General features: G+C 41.0%; 1 protein-coding gene across 3 annotated transcripts in view; it reads left to right on the plus strand.

The window, feature by feature from the left end:
- Window positions 1-5144: 5144 nt before the first annotated feature.
- Rabep1 (rabaptin, RAB GTPase binding effector protein 1) overlaps window positions 5145-13205 on the plus strand; it is a 113509-nt gene continuing 105448 nt past the window's right edge. Inside the window, exon 1 of one of the 3 annotated variants that reach the window (XM_046424999.2) lies at window positions 5145-5369. In XM_046424999.2, coding sequence (XP_046280955.1) covers window positions 5336-5369 — 34 coding nt within the window. In that variant the 5' untranslated portion in view covers window positions 5145-5335. Of the gene's footprint in view, window positions 5370-7553; window positions 7665-13205 lie in introns of those variants that run through there. The other 2 variants (XM_046425001.2, XM_046425000.2) reach the window with 2 other exon arrangements.

Genomic DNA, 13205 nt, shown 5'->3' on the forward strand with positions numbered 1-13205 from the left:
CTTTTGGTCAAACGGATCAGGAGATAACTGGAGAAGAAGGGACCAGTATAGGGAATCATCTTGGCTGAACACATCATGGGTGTCTATTCTTGATGGGCTTTTCCTGGAAGGCTGCAGTAAGGAAACTGGTACCCAGGCTGTGACTTTATATGAATCTCCAAATGTCTGGGAATAGACAAATTCTCTAGGGGAGAGTGTCTGATTCTGATCCCTATTCCCATAGCCTGCATTGCAAATGTCCCTTATTGCTGGGCAAAGTGGCACACACTTGTAATCCAGCTATTTGGGAGGCTGAGGCAGGAAAATTGAAAGTTCAAGAACAACCTCAGCAATTTAGTGAGTCCCTACGGACTTAGCAAGATCCAGTCTCATTTTTTTTTTCTTATTGAAGCCCAGGGAAGTATGGTGCTCCTATCCTACTCTGAAGACTCTAAGTGTGAGGGAGAACACTTAAAGTGGTGAATACTATCAGCCGAGTGCTAAGTTGGAACACCTGATCTATACTTAACAGAAATTACAGGGTAGAATTTTTCAAGAAGAATTTGGGCTATCTATTTTGTATTTATTGCTACCCTTTGGGTTGTTGTGAGGAGTAAAATGAAATAATATTCGTGGGAAAGCACCTAAGAAAATTAAATGCTGCAAAAATATGTAGTAAACCACCAGGCCTGGTAGCCCATTCCCATAATCCCAGCAACTTAAGAGGCTGAAGCAGGTCACAGTCAGCCCAGGCAACTTAGTGAGACCCTGCCTCAAAATAAAAAATAACAGTAATTTTAAGAAGCTGGGTATATTAGCTCAGTGGTAGAGTGCTCCTGAATTCAATTTCTAGTACCAAAAACAAACAAACAAACAAACCGTAAAATTATTGTCATTAGTATTTTGGAGACTTGGGAGCTATAAAAGTCTTGTCATTAGTATTATGGAGACTTGGGAGCTATAAAATTATTGTCATTAATATTATGGAGACTTGGGAGCTGAAGATAATAAAATAGTCCAGTCTAATACCCTGATCATAGCAAGGATTCCTTGTCTAGCATGTCTGAATCACCAGCCATCTCTGCTTGCATTCTTAATTATTTTTATTATTTATTACTTTTATGGAACTGGTGATTGAACCCAGGGGCATTTTACCATGGAGCTAAAACTCCAGTCCATTTTTTTGTTTTTGCTTTTGATGACAGGTCTAAGTTGCTTAGGGCCTTGCTAAATGCTGAGGCTGGCCACAAACTTTTCATTCTCCTGCCTCAGCCTCCCAAATCACTAGAATTACAGACGTGTACTATCATGCCTGGCTCTGCTTGCACTCTTGTAGCAACCAGAGTTAATTCCCTGGAAGGCAGAACCTTATTTTTCTGATCTCTGGGCATTGTACCTACTCAAATCCAGCGATTTTAGGAAACTCTTCATGGCCCAGGTCATTTCTTTATACAGAATAATTTTTAGATTCTGCATTCCCTGGGGTTCCATTCACTGCAGCTGGTCATTGTCACCTTGCTAATAATGGTGCCCAGAACAAACACAATCAACACTGCTGATGTGACCCTATCAGGGCAAACTGCATGCAAGGCATCACCACCTATAATCTACATGGTATGAATCTATTAATGAAACACAAAGTGAGTCCTTTCCAAAAGTTCCATCAAATTTGCTCATTTTAGTTTTCTAACTGGCAAATATCACTAAATGTTTTTTTTTCCACCTAAATAATATAAAAATTTGTGCTCCTCGGATTTAGTCAACTTTCTCTATCCGTGGGAATTGGTTCCAAGATGTAGCCCCCACTCTCCACCGCATGGATGCTAGAGTCCCTTCTATATAATGTCTTATATAAGTGTTTGCAATATAACCTGGGTACATCCTCCCGTATATTTTAAATTGTTCTAGGTTATTTATAATACATAACACTGTGTAAATGATATGTAAATTGTTATGCTATATTGTTTAGGGAATAATGACAAGAGAAAAATTGTATATGTTCAGTACATATGCAATATTTTCCAAAATACTTTCAACATGCAGGTGGTTGAATTTGCAAATGTGGAATCCATGGTTATGGAGGGCCAATTAAATGGACCCAAATTAAGAAATATCACATTGGGGAGCTGGGGTTGTAGCTCAGCGGTAGAGCACTTGCCTAGCATAAGTGAGGCACTGGATTTGATCCTCAGCACCATATAAAAAATAAATAAATAAAGGTATTGTGTTCATCTACAACTAAAAAAAAAAAAAAAAAGAAATTTCACATTGGAGCTGGACACAGTGGTGCAAGCCTGTAATCCAAGTGACTCAGGAGGCTGAGGCAGGAGGATTGAAAGTGTAAGACCAGCTTTAGCAATTTAGGGAGACCCTTGTCTCCCTAAATAAAAAGGACTGGGGATGTAGCTCAGTGGTAGATCTCCTCTGGTTCAGTCTCTATTATCAGAAAATGAAAATCACAAAGCCAGCCTCCTAGAAGGTAGGCTTTTAGGCATCCTTATTAACAGCATGCCAGAACCAGTCATGACTAAGTTCATTCTGTGATATTGGTTCTCTTCCTCTCTTTACAGCGTATCTCCTATTCACTCATTATGTTTACTTGTTTTGGAACTTTATATAAGTAGAATCATGCTATATGATTTTATCATTTCTTTTAAAATTATATTTGTGAGATTCGCCTATATTGACTATGTGGCTCTAGTTTGCTCATTTTATTGCTATAGAGTATTCCATTAAATATCCAATATAATGAATATTTAATTCAAAAAATTTAAATTATTGTTGATGAATGTTTGAGTCACTTATTGTATCATGAACCATGCTCCTATGAATATTCTTTTTTTTTTTTTTTTTTTTTGGTGGTACTGGGGATTGAACCAGGGGCTTCCTGCCAATGATCTTCATCCCCAGTCCTTTTCCCTTTTTTTTTTCCTTTGTTCTCTTTAGATGTACATGACTCTAGAGTGTATTTTGACATATTATACATCCATAGAGTATAATTTATTCTAATTAGGATCCTATTCTTGTCTTTCTCACTTTTTTGTTTTGAGAAAGGGTCTTGCCAAGTTGCTCTGTCCTTGAACTTGTGGTCCTCCTGCCTCAGCTTTCTGAGTGGCCTATTAACATTCTTGCATTTGTCTACTGGTGCACACATGCAATATAATTGACATGTCATTATTTCATGTCTTATCTCTCAATTTTCTTCAGAATCCAAGAGTCACTTCTTTTATACTTAATAAAGCCTTTGAGCACACACTAGTTTTCTCTAGCATATATACTTAGGAGTTGAATTGCTGTATCTTAGGGTTTACCTAAAAATATAAAAATGTAGGTAACTCTGATTTGATTTCAGAATTGCTTTTTCAACCCTTGGCGGTGCCAGGGCACGGGGCTGGGGGCGGGGGGGGGGGGCGGGGATTCTGGGTGTCCAAATCAGATGCCTGACCGGTTCAGAATGACCTTGATCTTAAGGGCCTGGTTTCAAGCCTGATTATCAATGGCAATAAATGAGCAACTCATTCACTGAGAGAAGCCCTCCTGTAGAGGGCATTAGTGTCTGTTATCTTTATGGCCCTTATGTCCTGTTAATCATCACAACTACTGGGGCTGCTTATCCTGGCCAAAGGTCTCTGTGCTTAGTATGGATTTGCTCACTCAGGAAAGTCATGTAAGGGTAGTGGTGGAAAAGGGCCCTGCTTGCTCTTTCTTTTTTGATGTTGGGGATTGAACCCAGGGGCACTTAAACACTGAGCCATATCCCCAGGCCTTTTTATTTTGAGACAGAGTCTCATTAAGTTACTTAGGGCTTTGGTAAGTTGCAGAGGCTGGCTTTGAACTTGTAATCTTCCTGTTTCAGCCTCCTGAGTTGCCACGGTTACAGGCATATGACACTGTGCCCAGCCTTGCTTGCTATTTCTAAGGTACACCAGCCGTGAGGATGTTAACTGCTCAAAAACTCAAAAAAAAAAAAAAAAAAAAAAAAAAAAAAAAAGTCGGAATAAAGCTCCTCTCCCCTAATGTTAGGAAGACCTGGGCAAAAGATCAAATAGATGTCACATGTCTGCCTAAATTATTTAATATTGCAAACCACTGGTTAACTGATAACCTTAATATAGTCTATTCTTCTATTTTGACAAGTATGCTATCTTTAATGACCCTGAAAAGTGTCATTGAATTTAGATTTGCTGGACTCCTGGGCTTTATGCAATAGAATGAGGTGGTGAGGGTAGCATAAGCTCTGGCTGAACTATTGGCCCATGGCTCACATATCTTCTTGTTTTTACCTTAGTCTTGCATCACCAGGAATCTGTGGACATAACAGCTTAAATATTCAAGTGCTGAGGCCACCTCCTCAAAACTTAGCTGCCCTTTGACACTTTAGGGAATGCCCAGATTCTGCCCTAGAAAGAATGAACTTGGGAAAGAGGCCACAGCTTCAGTCATTTGGGGAGGGAATTCTGGGGTCACACGTTCCCAGTATTTGGTCCTAATGTGCCAGATTCTATTAAGTACTCACTCTAGGGTAAGCTGGGGTGGGTAGAGAGGAGCCTGTGAAGTATGGGGCCTAGGGCAGGCCCAGGTATAAAAACAGTACTTTCTGTATATTATTTCTCTTTTCCTGTCATGAGTACAGGCAATGTCTGGCTGTATCCCTAGCAAGCTCTTTCTGTGCCTGGCAACTAAAGAGTTATTGCTTAATGGAAAGTAAACCAGCCTCTGCAACACAAGACTGGCCCCAGTTCTGTGAGAAACAGTTTTTCCTAATTTTTTTTTTTTATCCTATTTAAACTGTTCTTAGCCGTTATTAGGATGGATGTTCCAAGAGATTAAGTGACTCTCCCAAGGTCACACAGTTAGGGAGATAGAGGATTGATTTACTCTCCACCATTCGGTCTCTTCTCGTCCTTTTCTTTTTTGCCTCAGTGCTGGGAGCGGACCCTCCCGGAGGCCGAGCCTTTCCCGCCGGAGTTGCAAATTCACTTCTTCCTCTGTATTAAACCTCCCTCCAGTGCCGTGTCTATCGACCCCTCCCCTCCACTCCAGAGCCTAACCTCCCCGCGCTACCCCCACCCTCCCGAAGCCCCTCCCCTCCCCTCAGGCCAACGTCACGTGCCGCCCCATCCCCCCGCGCCTGCGCACTGCTTATTTCCCGCTGTCAGGATGAGGAGGCGGAGGTCGGCGCTCGGGTCCGTCTCTGCCCGCGGCTGTGGCGGCGCCGGCGGCTCCAGCCTTAGCGGTTCCTCCCTGGGCAGCGGCGGCGGCGGCTCGGTCGACGCCTCCTCCGCCAGCTGAGCCCGCGGCATCCCGGGACGCCGCTTCCCCGCCCATCCCCGCTCCCCGAGGCCGGTCCCTGGCCATGGCGCAGCCGGGCCCGGCTCCCCAGCCTGACGGTGAGGCGCCCACCATGGCAGGCGCGGCGGGCGCGGCCTGCCCGGCGCCCGCGTCGCGGGGGAACCTTGGGGCGTGCGGCGGGAAGGGCGTGCGCAGGCCCCGGGGGTGACCCCGCCGGGCGGAGGCGGGAGCGCGCGGGACAGGCGCGGGCGGCGCGCGAAGGCGGCGCGGGGGCCTGGGCGGCCGTCGCTGGGGAGGGGGCGAGAGGCTTCGGCTGCAGCACCCGCAGGCGGGCCGAGGGAAGGGCGTGGGGAGGCTGCAGGGACCTGGGAGAAGCAGGGGAACGTGGTGAGGAAGCTGCTGTGCGACCGGCACGTGGGTTCCGTGGGGAGGATGGAGACCGGGAACATGTGCTGTATTCGTTAATGGAAGGAAAAAAAAAAAAAAAAAAACAACCCAACAACAAAATCTTGGTTGTGCTGATGTATCCTCTCACACCAGCTCCCTCCTCCCAAGTCCACGCTCTTTGCACCCAGTTTTGTGGCATACAACTAGTTCGGATCAGTAAATGGATTTAGTAGCATTCCTTGAGTGGCAGTGTTCCTTAATGGTTAAATGTTAGGGCTTGGGATCCTTAACTAACAAACTCTGACCATATTATCCTCTTAGAGCCTCAGTATATTCAGATGAGGTTAATTTCTGCCTGTTTTATTTATTAAGATGGTAACATTATTTACTTAACCGATAGCTTTGTATTTTTCTGAGAGTGTTAGGAATAATGAGAATACCGAAATTGAGAAATGTTTATTATTAAATATTAAATATTTTTGTGGTGGAGGAAATTGAACCCGGGGCCTCATGCCTGCTAGGCAAGTGCTCTACCATTGAACCACACCCCCAGCCCTATTATTATTTTCAAAGAGATCTGGTTCTCTCTTACTCAGGTTGACCTCCTCTTGGGTTCAGAAGATCCCCCAGAGGAGCAGGGATTACAGGTGCGCACCCAGGTTTTTTTTTTTTTAGTTGCAGATGGACACAATACCTTTATTTTTATGTGGTGCTGATGATCGAACCCAGTGCCTCACACAGGCCAGGCAAACGCTCTACCACTGAGCCACAACCCCAGCCCAGCTGTTTCTTATAGCATTTATGTTCTTGGGAGGAAATAGAGCCTCATCCTGAATGATCCAAGTTAGTTGTCAGAGCCCTTCATGACTCTCAGGGAAGTAGACTAAGTTCTGCTTCAGAGATTGACCACATTTACCCAGAATTTACTACTTGGAGTTATGTTTGGAAAGAATATGCTTAGTCTTTGTCAAGAGCCTCCTTTATGTAGTGAATGTATAATCGACCTTTGTGCCTAGCATCTTTGAGTGTGAGTAGAATGTTGAGATACGGTGCTTGGCATAGAAGCTACTTAAAAATTTGCTTTGCCCAGGGTAGTCTCTTGTAATAACCTTTCATGAAAACCTTAGTGTTTGTTCTTGCCTTTGGGGAACTGGAAACAGTGTTATCAGATTTTAAGGCTTCTGCTCTCTTTGCACTCCAAAGCCTGTTAGCCTGAAATGTTGGGTTGTATTAGTTGCCTAAGGTAAGATGTCCAGCACCCAAAGTGGACATAAGAATCACCTTGCTGGTTCTATTCCAGCAGAGGAGAAGGGAGGCATGTCTGGTGGGCTGTCCGAGGAAACCTAGGATGTTTTCAGGTGACAATTTATTCCTCACCTTTTGCATTTGATGCCAGGGAAGAAAACTTAGCACTTGACAAACCTTTGATACTGCAGAGTGAGGCAGAATACAGAGAAAGCTCAGTGGCTTCTGTCTCTGATCTGGGGTGCTAGGTATGCCTTGCTGCTTCTGCTTTCTCTTGAGTTGCATGGAAACAAATGGCTAGGGCAGCTCAGGTGACATGACAGTCTGTGATCTAAATTCTCTGCCTCTTTCAAGATGTGAAATGGTCTTCCTTGTAAATAGACAGAAGTGACTAAGCACTTGAAAGAGGCTAGGAAAACATTAGCTTTGGGAAATCTTGTATTCTTGCTATTCTTAGTGCAGGTTTATTTCCTATTTTTCAAATCTTATGACTATTGGATGAGATTTAGCTTGCATGAATTGCAGTTTTTATTATAAATTAATGTAGTAAATGGGTGGCTACAGCTACTGTTCACAAAAGGAGAGAATTTCCTGTGTTTTGAGTGCTTTGTATCATTGTCTGCTTCACAATTCATCTTGGGATTTAATTTTTCTCTGCAGTTGAACTCATTGGTCAAAAGCACACTTGAATTTCCTAGCTTCTGCTGATTTAAAAAACAAAACTATTGCAGAATTCTTTTGCATGAAACCGACAGTAAAAGGTAACTGCTTAGTCTTTGATTTTGTTTGCTTTTATTCCATTTCAAAAGCAATTGTCTTTTATGACATTTGTTTTCCTTTTTGAAATATATTGAATTTCTTTTCATGGGATTAAGAAAAGAGTAGATTTGTGTGTAAATCGATAGGATGAAATGTTATTAAAATTTCTCTTTAATTCCTTATTTTATAGATTTTTGAAAAAGTCTTGCTTTTTTTTGGGTGGTTCATCTTAGTTTACTAATTTAGATTAATGGTAATTGTAATAGTCATATTTCAGTTGATTAATTTGTTTTCCCTTGAGAACTCAGATTGTAGAAATCTTCATATTTTAATTTAACCTTAAATTATATTTTAGAAGCATTTATTCTAATTTTACTTCATTACTTTATTTAAGCTTTCTATTTTTTATAATCCCTCCATTAAAAATACATATATATGGGGGCTGTGGTTGTAGCTCAGTGGTAGATCACTTGCCTAGCATATGTGAGGCATTGGGTTCGATCCTCAGCATTACATAAATATAAGTAAAATAAAGGTATTCTGTCGTTTACAACTAAATATATATATATATAGTGGGGAGAGGAGAGGGCCTGGGGAGAGCAAGCCCCCCAGGTATGGTGGCATAGGCCTGTAACTCAGCTTCTTGGGAGTCTTGAGTTAGGAAGGCGGCAAGTTCAAGGTCAGGCTGGATAACTTAGTGAGACCCTATCTCAAAATAAAAAAGCTGGAGATATGGCTCAGTGGTAAAGGGTCCATGGGTTCAATTCTCAGAAAAAAGAAAGGACTGGGATGTAGCACCAAAAAAAAAAAAAAAAGTATGTGTGTATATAGAAAGGATTTTGAACGTTTTCACCATAAATGATAGTAAAAGATAATATGTTTAAAATGATTTAAACATTTCACATTACATACAAGTATCAAAATGTGACATGGTATGCTTTTTTAAAAAAATATTTTTAAAAATTGTCGATGGACCTTTATTTATTAATTTATTTATATGTGGTGCTGAGAATCAAACCCAGTGCCTCACAGGTGCTAGGCAAGCGCTCTACCACTGAGCCACAACCCCAGTCCCATGGTACGCTTTTAATATGTGCAACTTTTATGCTTTTATGTATCAGAAAAAATGTATATATTAAAAAGTAGAAGTATGTTTTCCTTCATTTCCCAGAGGTAACCACTCAATAAGTTTTCTGTTAGTTACATAGACTCAGGCAACCTTTTATCCCTGCTGGACATGGCTTGCATACATAGTTCTACAACTTGCCTGTCTCACTTAACAAATGTTAGCATCATAATTACTTGCCTGTACATGGACCATGTAAATGACCATGGAATGTTATATAAGCTTTGTTGGTAATATCTCAGGAAATCTTCATGTTAATGAAGTGGATATTGCTTCTGTTTTAGTGATGAGGAAACTGAAACAGAGAAGTTAAAGAAATATGCCTTAAGTTATACAGCTAGTAAATAGGGGACCCAGAATTCAAATAGACTCTTTGATGCCAGCACCCTCTGACTGAGTTGCTAGACTATATGGAGCACTTCCATGTCAGGATTATAAGTCTGTCTCATCCTTGTTAACCCCACTACCTCACCCCCACCTCAAGAGGTGGAACTCAGGTACTTTACCATTGAGCCACCTCCCCAGCCCTTTATTATTTATTATTTTTTGGTACTGGGGATTGAACCCAAGGGTGCTTAACCACTGAGTCACATCCCCAGCCTTTTTTTTATTTTTTGAGACAGGGCCTCACTAAGTTGCTGGCCTTGTGATCCTCTTGCCTGGGCCTCCTCAGTTGTTGGGATTATAGGTGCATGCCACCATGCCCAGCCCAGCCTTTTATTTTTTATTTTGAAACAGTGTCTCATTAAGTTGCTCAGGCAGGCCTTGATTTTGTGGTCTCCCTCCTGTATTTCCCAAAAGCTGGGATTTTCTGATTGATTTTTTTTTTAAAGTATACTTTTTTTTTTTGGTGGTATTGGGGATTGAACCCAGGGGTAATCTACCAGCCTTTTTTTTTGATACTAATGATTGAACTCAGGGACACTTAGCCACTGAGCCACATCCCTAGCCCTTTTTTTTTTTTTTTTTTTTTTTGTATTTTTATTTAGAGACAGGGTCTTGCTAAGTTGCTGAAGCTAGCTTTGAACTTATGATCCTCCTGCCTTAGCCTCCTGAGCTGCTGTGATCACAGGTGTGTGCTATTTCACCCGGCCCTTTTTAAATTTTTTATTTTGATACAAGGACTTGCTCAGTTGCTCAGGCTGGCCTTGAACTTGTGATCCTTCTGGCACAGTCTCAAGTCACTGGGATTACAGGTGTATGCCATCACACCTAGCTAAAAAATGTAGTATTCTTCATTTAACTAGTAGTTGGGTATCTACATCATGCCAAGCCCTCTGTTAGTCTCTAGGAAATGCAGGGATGAAGTAAACCAGACCTAGTCCCTATTCCTACGTGTGAATGATTTAGTCATTAATTAGAGATCTCATAGGTATAAAACCATTTATTTATTCAATTAATATGAATGTGTACTACTTTCCAGGCACAGTTCTAGGTATTTGGAATACCTCAGTTGTTAGAGTCTGTAAACAAGTCAAAATAACACCTGGCATTTTGCCAGGGGAATGTTAGAGTTCGTAAACAAGTCTGGATGGTACCTGGCAAAATGCCAGAGGGAATGGTTTAAGAAGTAACAAAAGCGAGCCATTAAGTGTGGAGATTCCTTATTGGTTGACTGATGTATCTAGTTTATGCTAATTAGATAAGCTGTGTGGAATGTATAAATACTGCTCCTGTCCTGCAATAAATGGCTCCTACTCCTGCTGTATCAACGTACACAAGTTGTTCGTCACCCCCCCCCGGTTATTTTGCTGCAGCCGGACTGCGGCACTCAGTGAGTAACACAGATAATAATGCTGCCCTAGTGGGACAAAAAGATGCTGAACAACAAACATGAAAGATGGATTGTTAGGTGAAAAGTGCATAGAAACAAAAAAAGAACAGAATAAAGGGAATGGGTGGGGCTGGCCTTAAATAGAGTATAATGGTAATCTTACTGAGAAAATGACAGTTGTGCAAACACTTGAAGGAGGCAGACTGAAGGAATCTGGACAAAGAGTGTTACAGAGGGATCTTTTTTATTTTTTTGCAAATACCTTGAAGGAACATGTCTGCCATGTTGGAGATCAGTGTGACCAGAATGGTGATGAGAGAGGGGAAAGTAATAGGATATTGAGATCAGAGAGGCAATGAGGTAGGGGTATATTTTTGTAGGGCCCTAGAAGCAATATTAAGTATTGGCTTTCACTATGGGGAACCATTGAAAAAGTTTTGAACAGAAGAGTGATATGATCTGACTTAAGTTTTTAAAAAATTACTCTGGTTGCTGGATCGGCAGTAAGGTAATAGGGAAACAAGGGAGGCATGAATCCAGGAAAAAGATGTTGGGTTTTGGAGAAGGAAGTATTGATGGAAGTTACTTTTTGAAAGTATGGCCAATAGGGTTTTCTGATACATTGGATATGGGGTGGAAGAGAAAGAGCAGAGTCAAGGAATTCTAAAGGTTTTTAGCTCGAACAACTGTGAGATATACATAGTATTATGATGCCTGTAATTGAGGAAGGTATTTGACTCATTGAGGGGAGGTTGGGAAAGGTTTCTGAGGAAGTGGTCCTGAATCTGAGATATAATGGATGAACAGGAGTCCCTTTCTCAGAGGAAGCAGGATGAGTAAAAGAACTGAAGAAAGGTCTGTGTGCCTGGACTAGAGAGAGAGAACAAGTGTGTAAAATGGGCATGGGCTAGCCTGTGTGGCCTTTTATCCTTAGAGCTGTAGAGGAAGCCATTCTCTAAGTAGGTTTTAAGCAGGTAGATGACATGTTAACTTTGTAATTTGCACTTTGCTAATCATTAGTAATCATATTGGTATGTGGGTCGTGGTCTCCCCCACCCCCCCGCCCCACGCTTCACACACACACACATTTAAAATTTTTTTTATTTGGAGACAGGGTCTCACTAAGTAAGTTGTGGAGGCTGGCCTGGAATTTGGGATTCCCCCTTGTCTCAGCCTCTCAAGTATCTGGAATTACAGAAGTGTGCCACCTGGCTTGGCTGATTATATTGTTAATTATAGCATATTTTTAGCTTATTGCCACCTTTATTTCTTTTATGAATTGGCAATTTAAATCTATTTTCTTTTTATTTTTTTTGTATCAGGGATTGAACCCAGGGGTGCTTATTCACTGTGCCACATCCCCAACACATTTTTTTTTTAATTTAAATTTTTATTATTTTTTAGTCATACATGATAGCAGAATGTATTTTGACATATAATACATACATGCCCAACACATTTTTTATTTTGAGATAGGGTGTCACTAAATTGCTCAGTTCCCTGCTAAATTGCATAGACTGGCTTTGAACTCATCCTCTTGCCTCAGCCTGCTGAGCTGCTGGGATTGCAAGTGTGTACCACCATGCCCAGCCTTTTTTTTTTTTCCCCCTATTGGATTGTTCTTTTCACATTAATTTAAGGTGGTCTTTGTAAACTATATTAGCTTTTCTGTATGTTTTAGAAATTTTGGTCTCCAAGTTTGTTGTTTATCTCTATTTTCTTTTATTCTGCAGAAATCAGTTTTTATGTAGATCTTACCATTGTTTTCATTTGTGGTGCTGAGTTTCTTGTTCTTTGAGGAAGGCCTCCCCAGCTCTCTTGCTGTCCACCTCACATCTCTTTCTACACCTTTATAGTTGTCATTTGTCTAGTATTTTAATTCATCTGGAGTTTATTTTTAAGTTTAAACAGTGGAAGTTTAATATAAAGGATCATTAACAGATTACCTGGTAAAGAGAAAAGAAAATCTTACAGAAAGCAGTAATAATAGAGAGGAGTAGCCACTTTTCCAGGGCTGAGGAAGAGCAAGGAAGGAGCATATCTAGAAGAAGCAGTTTTCAGAACTGAGATCCAGACCAGGGTGAAGAGGACAAAACTGTGGCTTTTTACAGGACAGAGTTCATTGAAGTGCTACTACAGCAGAACTTGCTTGTAAACAAACAGCTTCGTAGATTGCTGCGGGAAATTGTCTACATCTGGAGTTTATTTTTGCTGTGACATAGGGATATGAGCTTATTTTTGCCCCAAATGGACAGCCAGTTGTCTTAACACTATTTATTCAAATAATCCTTGCATTTGGTCACCTGAGTAGCTAGGATTACAGGCATGTGCTACTGAGTGTAGTTTATCTATTTTTTAAATCAGTTTTCTGTATTTTTTTTTTAATTGTATCTGGAATGGTACCTGATACATGGTAGTCACTGAGTGAAAATTGAATTAGTATTATAATATAGAAGACAATAATGAAAGAATAGAAATACAACCTTTATAAAGGAGGTGAGCCTTTGGGAGTGGGATTATGGGGAATGATAATATTCAAATTTATGTATGTAAACATATGCATTACTTTTATAAGACTCTGCACATATACATATATGCTTATTTTTTCTCTACATATTATGTTGGTGCATTATAGTTGTACAT

This window comes from Marmota monax, unplaced genomic scaffold (genome assembly GCF_021218885.2).
Source record: "Marmota monax isolate L192 unplaced genomic scaffold, Marmota_monax_Labrador192_F-V1.1 WCK01_AAM20220418_F8-fsc00218, whole genome shotgun sequence".
Classification (NCBI taxonomy): domain Eukaryota; kingdom Metazoa; phylum Chordata; class Mammalia; order Rodentia; family Sciuridae; genus Marmota; species Marmota monax.